The following is a 10734-nucleotide window of genomic DNA, read 5'->3' on the forward strand; positions in this document are numbered from 1 at the left end:
CCTCCTGGCTCTCATTACTGGTTCTCCTGGCCCTCCCCCTCCCCTGGCTCCCATGGCTGCTAGGAGAGCCCGCGGGCCCAAAGGTTAACTCAGGAGATGCACAGAGCTTGGGAAAGAGGCTCTCCCATGCTGTCGGGAAGATGTGTACACAGCAGACTTCACTCCAGCTCTCTCCATCAACGCCATATCCCTTTAGTCCTCCCAGAAGCCTTCTTATCTGTCACTTCCTTCCTTCTCCCCGCCTGTGCTCAGTCCGCCTCACCTCTCTGGATTACTTTAACGGTCTCAGAGGTATGTCTCTTGGAAAAACAGTTTAGCTCTTCCTTCGGTGCTCTTTCCAGGTAGTCAGCCCATGCATTCGGTCCTCAGTTTCCCCAGAACCTCCCCTGTGGCTGCCTTTGGGCTCCTCCTCCCCAGCAGTGACCCTCGCTTTCTCATTGCCCCTCATCTACTAGGGAGGGCATAGACCACAGCCAAGTCATGATGCTCAGCTGTGACTACTCCTTTCCAATGCAAGACAGATTAGTGGGAAAGAGAAAAATTCATATTGGACTGCAAGTTAATAGGAGAGATGCTGTTTAAGGGGTGGCTTAAGCTCAAATTCCAGTTTCATAACCTATGAGCTAAATGACCTTGGACAAATCATTTAAAGCTCTCTATTCTCCAGTTTCCCCATCTGTAAAACGGGAATATTAAATACAGCAGCAGCGATTAGTAAAACAGATTACTTGTGGCATATGGCGTGTCATAACAATCTAGTGAAGAGCCACTGGATAAATTAATGGGCTAATTTTACAAGGGCCTCCTGGAGACAGTACCCTAAGCGAAGAAAGTAACAAGTGATGGTGATGTCAATAAGTTGACAAATATTTTTTTAAGTTTTTTTTTTATTTTTATTTCAGAGAAGAAAGGAGAGGGAGAGAGGGACAGAAACATCAATGATGAGAGAGAATTGGCTCATCATTAATCGGCTGCCTCCTGCTCACCCCCTACTGGGGATTGAGCCTGCAACCCGGGCATGTGCCCTGATCAGGAATCGAACCTTGACCTCCTGGTTCATAAGTAGACGCTCAACCACTTAACCACACTGGCCAGGCAGTTGACAAATATTTTAAAGACATTACCAGGTTATCAGTGTGCTACTTGGTGTAGGAGACAAGAAAGAAGCCCTTATGGAGCCTGTAATCAATCTATTTGGGAAGAGAAGACCAGCTTACCTGAAACGATAAGGAACAAAAGCATACATGTGTTGTATGCACTGGGCGGTCCCCACAAGCGCATGAACCACTGGAAAGGGAGAGGCCAGGGCTATTGGACTTGTGTGTGGGTGGGGCAAGCCAGGCTCTGCTGAATGTCCCTGAGTCACCTGGCCCAACTTGGAGGGAACATGCCCACCCTGCGGGGTCCGGGCTCTTCAGGGAGAGAAATGTGCCCGGGCATGGCCCTGCCTCCTGCCTAGCAAGACAGAAAGGAGAGGGCATCTGGGCTGTCTCCATGCAGGGGCAAAATGAGTAGCAGCTGTTATATGTAAGGCACCAAGCAAAGGGCTGTACAGAATACAGGGGGGAGAGAGGGATGTCCCACACTGCTGTACTGTGAGCCTTTGCGGGACAGATTCTGAGTCTTCCCCATCTGTCTATCCCAGCACCCAGCTCAAGCTCCAGCCTAAAGATGGTGATCAATTAGTGTGCTGAACAAAACGACTTGTTACTTCCTTTCCTCCTCACAAATGCTAGAATCCAAGGTAGAATTTGATTAAGTTTAGAAAGACCCAGGGAAAATACTATGGACATCAAGGAAGAAGCAATTGATCCCAGTTGGGTGAGGACTCTGCTAGTCTGTGAGCTCTAGAAGGGAGGCAAGGATTGTCTGAGACCACTGTGTATTTCCAGTGCCTTGCACACAGTAAGCGCTTTTGCATCAGTATAGAAGGTGGGATTTGACACCATTCTTGAAGGATGGGAAAGGCAAGGGATAGATAAGTGTGTCCATCTCCCTTTTAAGCAGGTCGCATCTTGAAGGCAGGCTCTGTAATCTATTCATCTTTGCATTCCTACAGGATTTTAGCACAATGCCGAGCTCAGATTAAAGTTCTCCATAATTTGATTTAAAGTGTGTCCAGACAATAATGTGCTAGAAGTCAAGAGAGGGGAGTTTTAAGGAAGCTGCTGATCGACAGTGTCAGATGCCCAGAAGAACTGAGAGAATATGGGCAAAATCCACTGGCATTGGTAATATCAGGCAGTCTTTGGTGACCCGTGCAAAAGCAGTTAAGAGGCAGATACCAAACCGTGAGATTAAAGAAGGAGATGATAAGAAAGTAGAAGGGGTAAATATATTCCCTCAGAAGTTAGGTGGCAAAGGAATATCTAGAGATGGTAGCAGAAGCATGGAAGGTTTTTTGTTTGGTTGGTTTGTTTGCTGTTTTTTTTAAAACAGAAGAGATTTAAACATGCCATTGCTGCATGAGGAGTGGCAGTGGAAGAATGGGAGAGACTTGGGGAATGGAATCACAGACAAGCACAGGAGAATCAAAAGGGTTGCTGGGCAGCCACAAGGAACCAGGTAACATCAGCAAACACAGCTCTGTTGTCATCAACCCACTTGGCATGGATTGTGACATTCCCTAGCAAGCGAGAGATGCCTAGAGGTAGGGACAGAGTGGAAAAAGGGCATTCCCCAAAGCTGAGGACTGGCAAGGCAGGAATGGCAGTGAATCATGGGGCAGTGAGTATGTGGGACTCTAGAAGGTGAGAAATTGTACAGTTGAGTGGCTGTGTGCCTTGCAGAGCACAGTGCAGGCAGGTAAGTAGCAACGGGAAATGGGACGAGTGACTGGGAGGAGAAGGGTGGACGAGGGCTGGAGTTCACTCCATCTAAGGATGCAGAGGGTACATACACCCTAGGAGCAGGGTGCGGGAGGTGGACACAGAGGAGAACCCAGTCATAGAGGACATTTCATAGTTTGAGTTTTTGAACTTCCTTCCTAATAGCTCCCTACTGATGGTGTTGGCAGTGGGAGCCCCTCCTTTGGGTTTTGGTACTATAGGTCAAGGGGCAGGTAGCTCCTGGTAAATGGCATGTTATCAGGCTTTTCTGTGAGTGAGTTTGCCATTCTCCATCCACAGCTGTTTCAGGAGAGGTGGTGAGTTTTTATTGGTTATCCTAGGTTTAACCTCTTAAGTATGGTCTTATAGTCAGGGGCCCAGGTATCCAGAGGTCAACCTAAGAACTTGGAATACCTGAAGCCTTGTGCAGTGTCATGGAGGGAGGGTGTTGTCTCTAGAAGCCATCTGTTCCCCGGAAGCCTAGGGAAAGTGAGAGGGTGGGGAGAGAAGGCCCTTCTCCCTGTCTTCTCCAGACATTACAGAGTGGATTAGAAATCTCATTTTCATCTAACACCCCTGTGTTTAAGATGGAGAACTGTCATATGGGAGAGGGGCAACTTCCAGGGGCATAGGAGTGGGTTCAGAAGAGGCTCAGACGCAGGGTGCCAAAAAGAGTAGTCACACCCTGCCAGTTGCCCACTTTTGCAAAGACTGACCCAACATCCAGGACTTAGGACCTCCTCAGTAAATTAGGAGACTCATTCAAGCACTCATCTGACACACACACACTCACACACACACTCACCCACTTGCCAGAGCCACCCCAAATGGGGAAGGGCCAAGGGAGGCCCTTGTTCTCCTTAACCTAGAGGGCAACGGCCAGTGACGCAGGCCTGGCTGAGTGCTCTGATGGGTGGCTTCCTCTCAGCCCCTCCTTCTCTGGAGCCACAATTGTCCCTGCCTTTGTCACTTCAATTCCTGAGCTCTCTGACTCAGCCTGGTTCCCCCAATTTCCCAATAGTGGACAAAGCCCTTGTCAGTGGGGTGGGGGCTAGGCAGTAAGAAAATACTGTGAGCTTTAGAACCAGAAATCCAGCCCTTTCCTCATCTCAACCTTCAGGGTCCCTCAGCCTCCATTCAGAGGTGTCCTTTAGGCCCCTCTCAAACTTGCCCTGCTCTCCAAAGCCCGGCTGATGGGGTGGAAATGAACTAGGACTTTCCTCCCAGCTGGACAAAGTCTGACACCTGGTGGTCACGGTGAGGAATGGCCAGAAGGGCCCCTTTTCAAATCTCCCCAGAACACTACAAGGAAGGATGGCCAAGGTAAAAAGGGAGGTGATGAAAGGAGGTTTGGAGGGGGTGGTTGGACAGGACAAAAGAGACTCCAGTGGCAGGAAAACCCAGACCCAGGGAATCTTTGCCTTCTACCAGGCTCCCACCCCTTAAGCCCACTGGCCAGAGAACCTGGAAGAGCTTGAGGTGGGATGTCTGGGAGGGTCGTGAAGGACTAGGAGGAGCTGCCTGAAAGAATTTTGGCCCACAGGGTGGGGAATGGGGCCCAGGGTGTATGAGTATGTGGGGGCTCTGGGTGGGTGGCAGAGCCTGAGGGCCTGAGGAAGGGGTGTGCTGGGGAGAGGGAAGGAGAGCGGGCGACGCCCCACAGCCCACTGGGCCCCAGGCAGCTGCTTCCCTCCCTCCCTCCACCTGCCCCCACCTTCCTAGCTCTAGCTGGCTTTCCCCACAAGCTCCATCATGAGCTGGGGGAAGGGAAGGGGCTCTTAGGGTGCATGCGCAGTGCTGAGGCCCCCCATCCCGCCTCATTGTCTGAGCTAAGCCAGGTTTAATCCCCTTCCCCTTGGAGCAGTCAGCGGTGGGCCTCAGCCCTCAGGAAGGTTCTGAGCTTCTGTTCCAGTTCTTTTCTCTCCTTTTCTTTTGAGTTCCCCCGACTTTGGTCCTGACTATGAAGCAAGGGCCTTGAGTATTCCCAGGCCAAAGTACAAAGGTCACTCCTGCTAGTCCCATCACCAACCTTTGGGGGTTAGAGCTGACACAGGAACGTAGGCCTTGGTCTCAGGAAATTCCCTAAAGGAAGAGAATTTAGCCTCCAACTCAGACCTCTGGCCTGGCCTTCTAGCCTGAAGCCTGAACTGTGACAGGCCCCAGACAGTAGCTTTGGAGATGGTCCAGGAGGCTGCCTGAATAGGGCAGGGGTTCAAGGAAGAAAGGTGATAGGGAGCAGACAAGGTTGGGGAAGTAAAGAAGGGAAGGTGAAGGTCTGGTCTAGTTGCCAGCACACCTTAAGGAGCCAGATGCCAAGTAAAGGAAAGATGCAAATTGGACAGAGATGGTTCTACACCCCTGGGTGACAACTCCTTCAAACCTTGGGAGCTCTATCCCATTGCAATCTGACCAGGAGAGGAGGGCAACGCTGCCAGTGCAGAGTTCCTGCAAGCCAGTCATAGGGTGCCCACACTAGAGCTGACTGCCCTGACTCTCTTTTTTGGTACTGGGTGAAGCTGAAGGCCAAGGGAGACATCTTCCAGACTGGGTGAGAGAGGCTAGCAGGGCCTGGGCCAGGCAGAGCTGGGGGCAGCTGGCAGAGACGATCCAGACAGTGTCCACAGGGCAGGTCAGGGTGCCAGAGGGGAGAGGGAACAGGCTCTGCGGCAGTAGGAGCCACTGTGGCCGCCCAGTGGCACACCCCATTTCACGCTCCCTGGGCGGTGGCAGGGCCTCACGGCTATCAGCTTTCAGGGGTGGGAGGGACCAGGAATGAGGAGGGATCTGCCCCACCCATGGCTCCCTACTCCCTTAGGGCTTTGTGGGCTTAGGAGTTGGGTGCCATACACCTCTGGCAATGCCCCCTGGGGAGGGGGTCGTCAGCCCCACAGAGCTGGACACCATCATTCCTCCATAGAGTAGAGTACTCGGTGCCTGACTGGACCCCAAACCCTCTGTAGGCCTCCCTGGTGGAGAGGGCCTCCCTGCTTCCCTCCCAACACAGCAGGGCCCCTCAATGTGGGCCCCACTTAGTCCTTAATGCAGACGGGGGATTAGATCAGGCCCAGCCCAAACAATAAAGCAGGGAAGGGCCCTGCAGCTCTGTTCAGTGCGCCACGAGCTCTCAGTTCTGGACCCAGACCTCTTCAAGGAAGTAGATGGGGAGAGCCAGCCGGGAGGAGGCCCCTGAGACATGCCTGCTCCTCTCCTCCCCTTCAGTGGTCCACCCTCTAGTGTTCTCACTTGTGCCCACCTCCCTCCTGTCGCAGGGCCGTGGAAGAAGGGGAAGGCAGTGCCCTGCGTAGGCCCTTGTACCCCTGAAGGGAAGAACTAGAGGGGATCTCTAGAGGGTGATTAGAGCAGGGCTGGTCCCTGTGCCGATTCCCAGACTCCCACTGGCCAGCACTTCTGCCTGCTGCCAGGAAGCTGGTGAGGGGGAGGCGGGTGTAGGGGTGAGTCAGCGATGACAGGAGCCCAGGGACAAAGGTCATGGGTGGAGAATTGAGAGGCACTGTTTATTCAGCTTGCCTCCTCCAGGAGGTCTTCCAGTGCTAAGCCAGCCCCGTGACCCACCCTTCCCCCCTCTCCTGTTTGTTAGAAATGTTATCCTTGCACGGACAACTTGTGAGTCCCCTCTGCCTGCCCCTATAGCCTGTGAGCTCCAGGGGAGCACAGAGGGGCTATGGTTTAACTGGGGCCCCACAATGTCTGTGACTATCAGTACTTTCTACTTTCAAGAACCATTTTACATCAATTTTAGTTGAGGGAATCTGTGGGAAAGTGCTTAGGACAGTGTTTGGCACACTGTAAGTGCCATGTAAGTGTTAGGTTTATTGTTGGTATTTTCTGCTCACACATTCACATTAGTGTGATACAGACATGGCAGACTGTGCTATGAAGAACTGGGGATCCAAACACACTCTGGCCTCCAGCTCAGTGTGGAATCTTCCTGACTAATAGGGCCAGCAGGGACAGGCTGTGGGACCCCAGGAGAGCAGATAAGGCAGACGCTTGCTTGGACTAAGGGTGGGCAGTATCTTTGGGCGCAGACTGTGAGAAAGGAGCTTTCCAAATCCATGGGCTTCTCCAGCCAGCTCTCCTGGGGCCAGTGGGGGTGGGGTGGGAGCAGGGAAGAGGGCTGGATTAGCCCAAACTCTCTTCGGACCTCCAGACCTGCCCCCACAACATTCTGTGGGCCAAGGGGGGGGGGGGAGGGGGGGAGTGGAAGGCTCCAGCTGGGCCCTGGGGAGTTACAAACCTGCCACGGGGATTAGTGAGGCTGAAAAGAACATTTGCCTAGGAAGGGAAAACGGGAAGTGAGAGTCTGAGGATAACGCTCTGTAAGTCCCCCGAGACCCACTGCGGGCCAATGGGGGGGCGCAGGAGGAGGTGGTGCAGTTTGGGGCATTTTGACAGGTCCCCCACCCCAGCCTCACCCCTTCTCCCCTAGAACACAGCTGCTGCAGCTGCCCCGCCCCGTGCCTGCGCCGTCTGCCATTGGCTGGAGTCGGGCCACGCCTCTCCGAGGCGGCCTGCCATTGGCTTAGGTCTTTGATGTTTGCGTGCTTGAGGGCTAGGGGAGAGACGTCATTCCCTGGAACCTGCGGACTTCCTCTCTGCTTGTCTGGTCCTTCTGTCTGCCGGTTGCTGGTCCCAGGCTCGCTCTCTGGCCCAGCCCTCTGTCACTCTCTCTCTCTCTCTCAGCAGCTGTCTCTCTCGTGCCCGCTGGCCTGTCTCTCCCCTTCCCTGCAGTCGCCTTCTCCGCCTGCCTGGGTGGCCGCCATGGGCCGGAAGCGGCTCATCACTGACTCCTACCCAGCAGTGAAGAGAAGGGAGGGCCCCGCTGGACACAGCAAGGGGGAGCTGGCAACAGAGCTAGGTCTTTGGGGTGTGGGGAGGGCGGAGGAGTGGACACGGAGGGACATGGGACGTGGGCGGATGTGGGCAATGCAAGGGGAAGTGAAGTATGTCCTCTACTTCCTACACCAGGCCTGGCAGCAGAAGACAGAGGCAGAGGGGTGGTGAGGGCTGAGCAGCGGTGGGACAGCTGTGAGGGGAGGGGCAGAGAACCAGCCCTGCAGGGTACAGTACTGGGCAGGCCTGAGGAGCAGCTTGTCATTGCAGAGGAAGAGATCCAGCCCCTGAGCGTGGATGAAGTGGAGCTGGAGCTGCTGAGGCACTTTGACCTGGCCTGGCAGTATGGGCCCTGCACAGGTGAGGACCCCCAAAGGCCCCAGAGGCACATGTTGGAACCAGTCCTATCACCCACATATCTCTGAAGCAACCCAAGCCCCTGCCTGATCCTTTTGGGCACTGTCTCCTGCGACTGGGGAGTACAGAGGTCCCTCCACAGCCCTCCACACACATTCTGTAGCCTGGACTCTGTCCTGCCCACCATGAGGCCCCACTGTCTTCTTCCCACCCTGGCAGGGATCACAAGGCTGCAGCGCTGGCATCGGGCTGAGCAGATGGGCTTGGAGCCTCCCCCAGAAGTGTATCAGGTGCTACAAACCCACCCCGGAGATCCCCGCTTCCAGTTCAGGTCAGAGACAAGCCAGGGAGGCTTTCAGGGGAGCCAGAGTCTCCTCCAGGCACCGCCAGCCTGCTGGCCCTGGGTGGGGGCTGCCCTGACCTGAGGGAGAAATGGATGCTGGCTTGGGAGTCCTTGCTGAGCAAGCAAGAAAGTTTTACAAGGTGCCTGGCTAAGGAGGGCAGAGGTTGCTTTAATAATTCTTTTTAAAAATATATTTTTTAAATTGATTTCAGAGAGGAAGGGAGAGGGAGAGAGAGAGAAACATCAATGATGAGAGAGAATCATTGATTGGCGGCCTCCTGCACGACCCCTACTGGGGATCGAGCTCGCAACCCGGGCATGTGGCCTTGATCTGAATCGAACCCAGGACCCATCAGTCCGCAGGCTGATGCTCTATCCACTGAGCCAAACCAGCTAGGGCACTTTAATGATTCGTATCTCTGAGATAATGGTGGGGGAGGGGTATACCCAGGGCCCAAGGTACTATCTATTTAGTACCAAGGGAATGGCCAAGGACTACAGGCCTGGTGCTGGTGAAATCAGATCCAGGGACTTAATGACTCTCTCTGGTTTCTCTTCCCCCTTTGCACAGTCTCTGGCATCTCTATCCCCTTTGAGGTTCCACCTAAGGTCTCCTGCCCGCTACCCAAGAACCTCAGGACACAAGCAAGAGCCAGTAACTGCCTCTCAGCTCAGCTCTGCTGTGGAGAACATTGCAGGAAGGAGTCTTGCAGGGAAGGAAAGACACTGACTCTGGAAGTCTCCGCGCTCAGCCCTCCATCTAACCAGCAGAGCCCCTCTGAGAGCCGAGGAGCACTTCCTGCATTGGTGGTGGTCTCTGAGGACAAGGACCTGGACATGACCATTCTGATACCTGCCACACACCTCCCTGACCTAAACACTGTGATCCTGGGGATGCTGTAGCAATTTAGGCACAGTCTTGGAAGAACTGACTTAAGCAGATGCACTCCCTGCCTAGGGCTAGGAATCTGAGGATAGAACTGGCTAAGCTTACAGGGCAAGGGGTTCACTAATGCTTATCAATAAATAGCACAGCCTGGCACCCTAACCTCCCGTCCCTTAATATGGCTCTACTTGTGTTGGCATCACCTAGCAAGTTGATAGGTGGGAGACAGCTAGCACCAACCTTTTTTTTTTTTACAAGGGGCATGTACCTCCTTCCACTGCCTAACAGGCCTGAGAGAGAGGAAAGACACCTAGAAGACCAACGGACAAGTCCTCACAAGAGCTTAGCGGCCTCTGGTGCCCCCTGGTGGTGCACAGGGGAAGTACTCTTTAGTCACCTGCATTGACCAGCCAGAGAAAACCTGTAAGACCGGCCACCTAGCCTGTGCAGTGTTCTCCGCCTCCGGAAAACGGGTCCTTTGTCAGAGGAACATCCATGGGGCCGACCCATGGCTTATAAAGTCCAGACAGATTTATACATGGGGGGTTCCAAGCAGGGTTGGGGGAGGGTTTCAACCCACAGGAGCTCCTCAGAGATGGCCATCGTGTGAGGGGCTTTGGTAGGGAACTGGACAGTGTTGGGGATAGAAGAGAACTGGCTGCAGCCAGAAACAACGTTTAAGGGACCCTGGGACAGTATCACGTGGAGAATGTAACCAGTACTCCTCACATGGTGTCGCCTTCATTTGCTGTGTCAGCCCTCCATCCTGGGGCAGACAGAGATAGCACTAGGGACTCCTTGGAAACAGGCCTAGAGAACGACCAAATCGTCTTTTTAGCCCCCATTTTATTGAGCACTGATCATGGAGAAGAGGGTTTGCAGCAAAGGAAGCTGAGGAGTGGCAAGACTGGAGAAAAATAAGGAGGGGGTAGGGCAGTGATGGCGAACCTATGACACGTGTGTCAGCACTGACACGCGTAGCCATTTCTGATGACACGCGGCTGCTGAGGCGGCCGCATGCCGAGGATGAAACATGTGCTGCTCCTGAGGATGAAACATTTGCGAAATAATGTTTTTTCCTCAAAGTGACACACTACCCGAGTTATGCTCAGTTTTTTGGCGAAGTTTGACACACCACGCTCAAAAGGTTGCCCATCACTGGGGTGGGGTCTAGGAGGCCTGGGCAGAAGGTGCTTCAAGGTCCCATTTGGTAAAAGAAGCCTGGGAGCAGCATGCTGGACTGCGATACAGAGGGCGCTGGAGATAAGCAGTTTCCATGAAGTAATGAGGACAGGAGTGTGCCTGGGGCAGGCTCAGAGGGGATGTCAGAAATGCAAACAGGGACTATGCCAACTCTTTCATGACTTTTTGACTATAAAGAGAGCAGGGAAATAGAGTAGTAACTAGAAGGGGATGTGGGGCCAAGAGAGGGTTTTTACTGATTGTTTTGTCTTTTGTTTAGCTAG

At 53.5% G+C, this 10734-nt stretch overlaps 1 protein-coding gene across 1 annotated transcript; it reads left to right on the top strand.

Moving 5' to 3' along the window:
• The first annotated feature begins 7412 nt into the window (after positions 1-7412).
• POLD4 (DNA polymerase delta 4, accessory subunit) lies at positions 7413-9431 on the top strand. The gene is made up of 4 exons (XM_008146875.3): positions 7413-7707; positions 7953-8042; positions 8259-8370; positions 8954-9431. Exons 1-4 carry the CDS (start codon positions 7611-7613, stop codon positions 8976-8978), a joined length of 324 nt encoding a protein of 107 aa, XP_008145097.2. The 5' UTR covers positions 7413-7610; the 3' UTR covers positions 8979-9431.
• The last annotated feature ends 1303 nt before the right edge of the window (positions 9432-10734 follow it).

Source organism: Eptesicus fuscus, chromosome 13 (genome assembly GCF_027574615.1).
Source record: "Eptesicus fuscus isolate TK198812 chromosome 13, DD_ASM_mEF_20220401, whole genome shotgun sequence".
NCBI classification, from domain to species: Eukaryota; Metazoa; Chordata; class Mammalia; order Chiroptera; family Vespertilionidae; genus Eptesicus; species Eptesicus fuscus.

What these genes read in the sequence shown, in the direction of transcription:
- POLD4 (XM_008146875.3), top strand. Translation starts at nt 7,611, where the DNA reads ATGGGCCGGAAGCGGCTCATCACTGACTCCTACCCAGCAGTGAAGAGA. An exon ending in GCAGTATGGGCCCTGCACAG is followed by an intron (nt 8,043 to 8,258) that starts GTGAGGACCCCC and finishes CCACCCTGGCAG; the next exon opens with GGATCACAAGGCTGCAGCGC. An exon ending in GATCCCCGCTTCCAGTTCAG is followed by an intron (nt 8,371 to 8,953) that starts GTCAGAGACAAG and finishes CCCTTTGCACAG; the next exon opens with TCTCTGGCATCTCTATCCCC.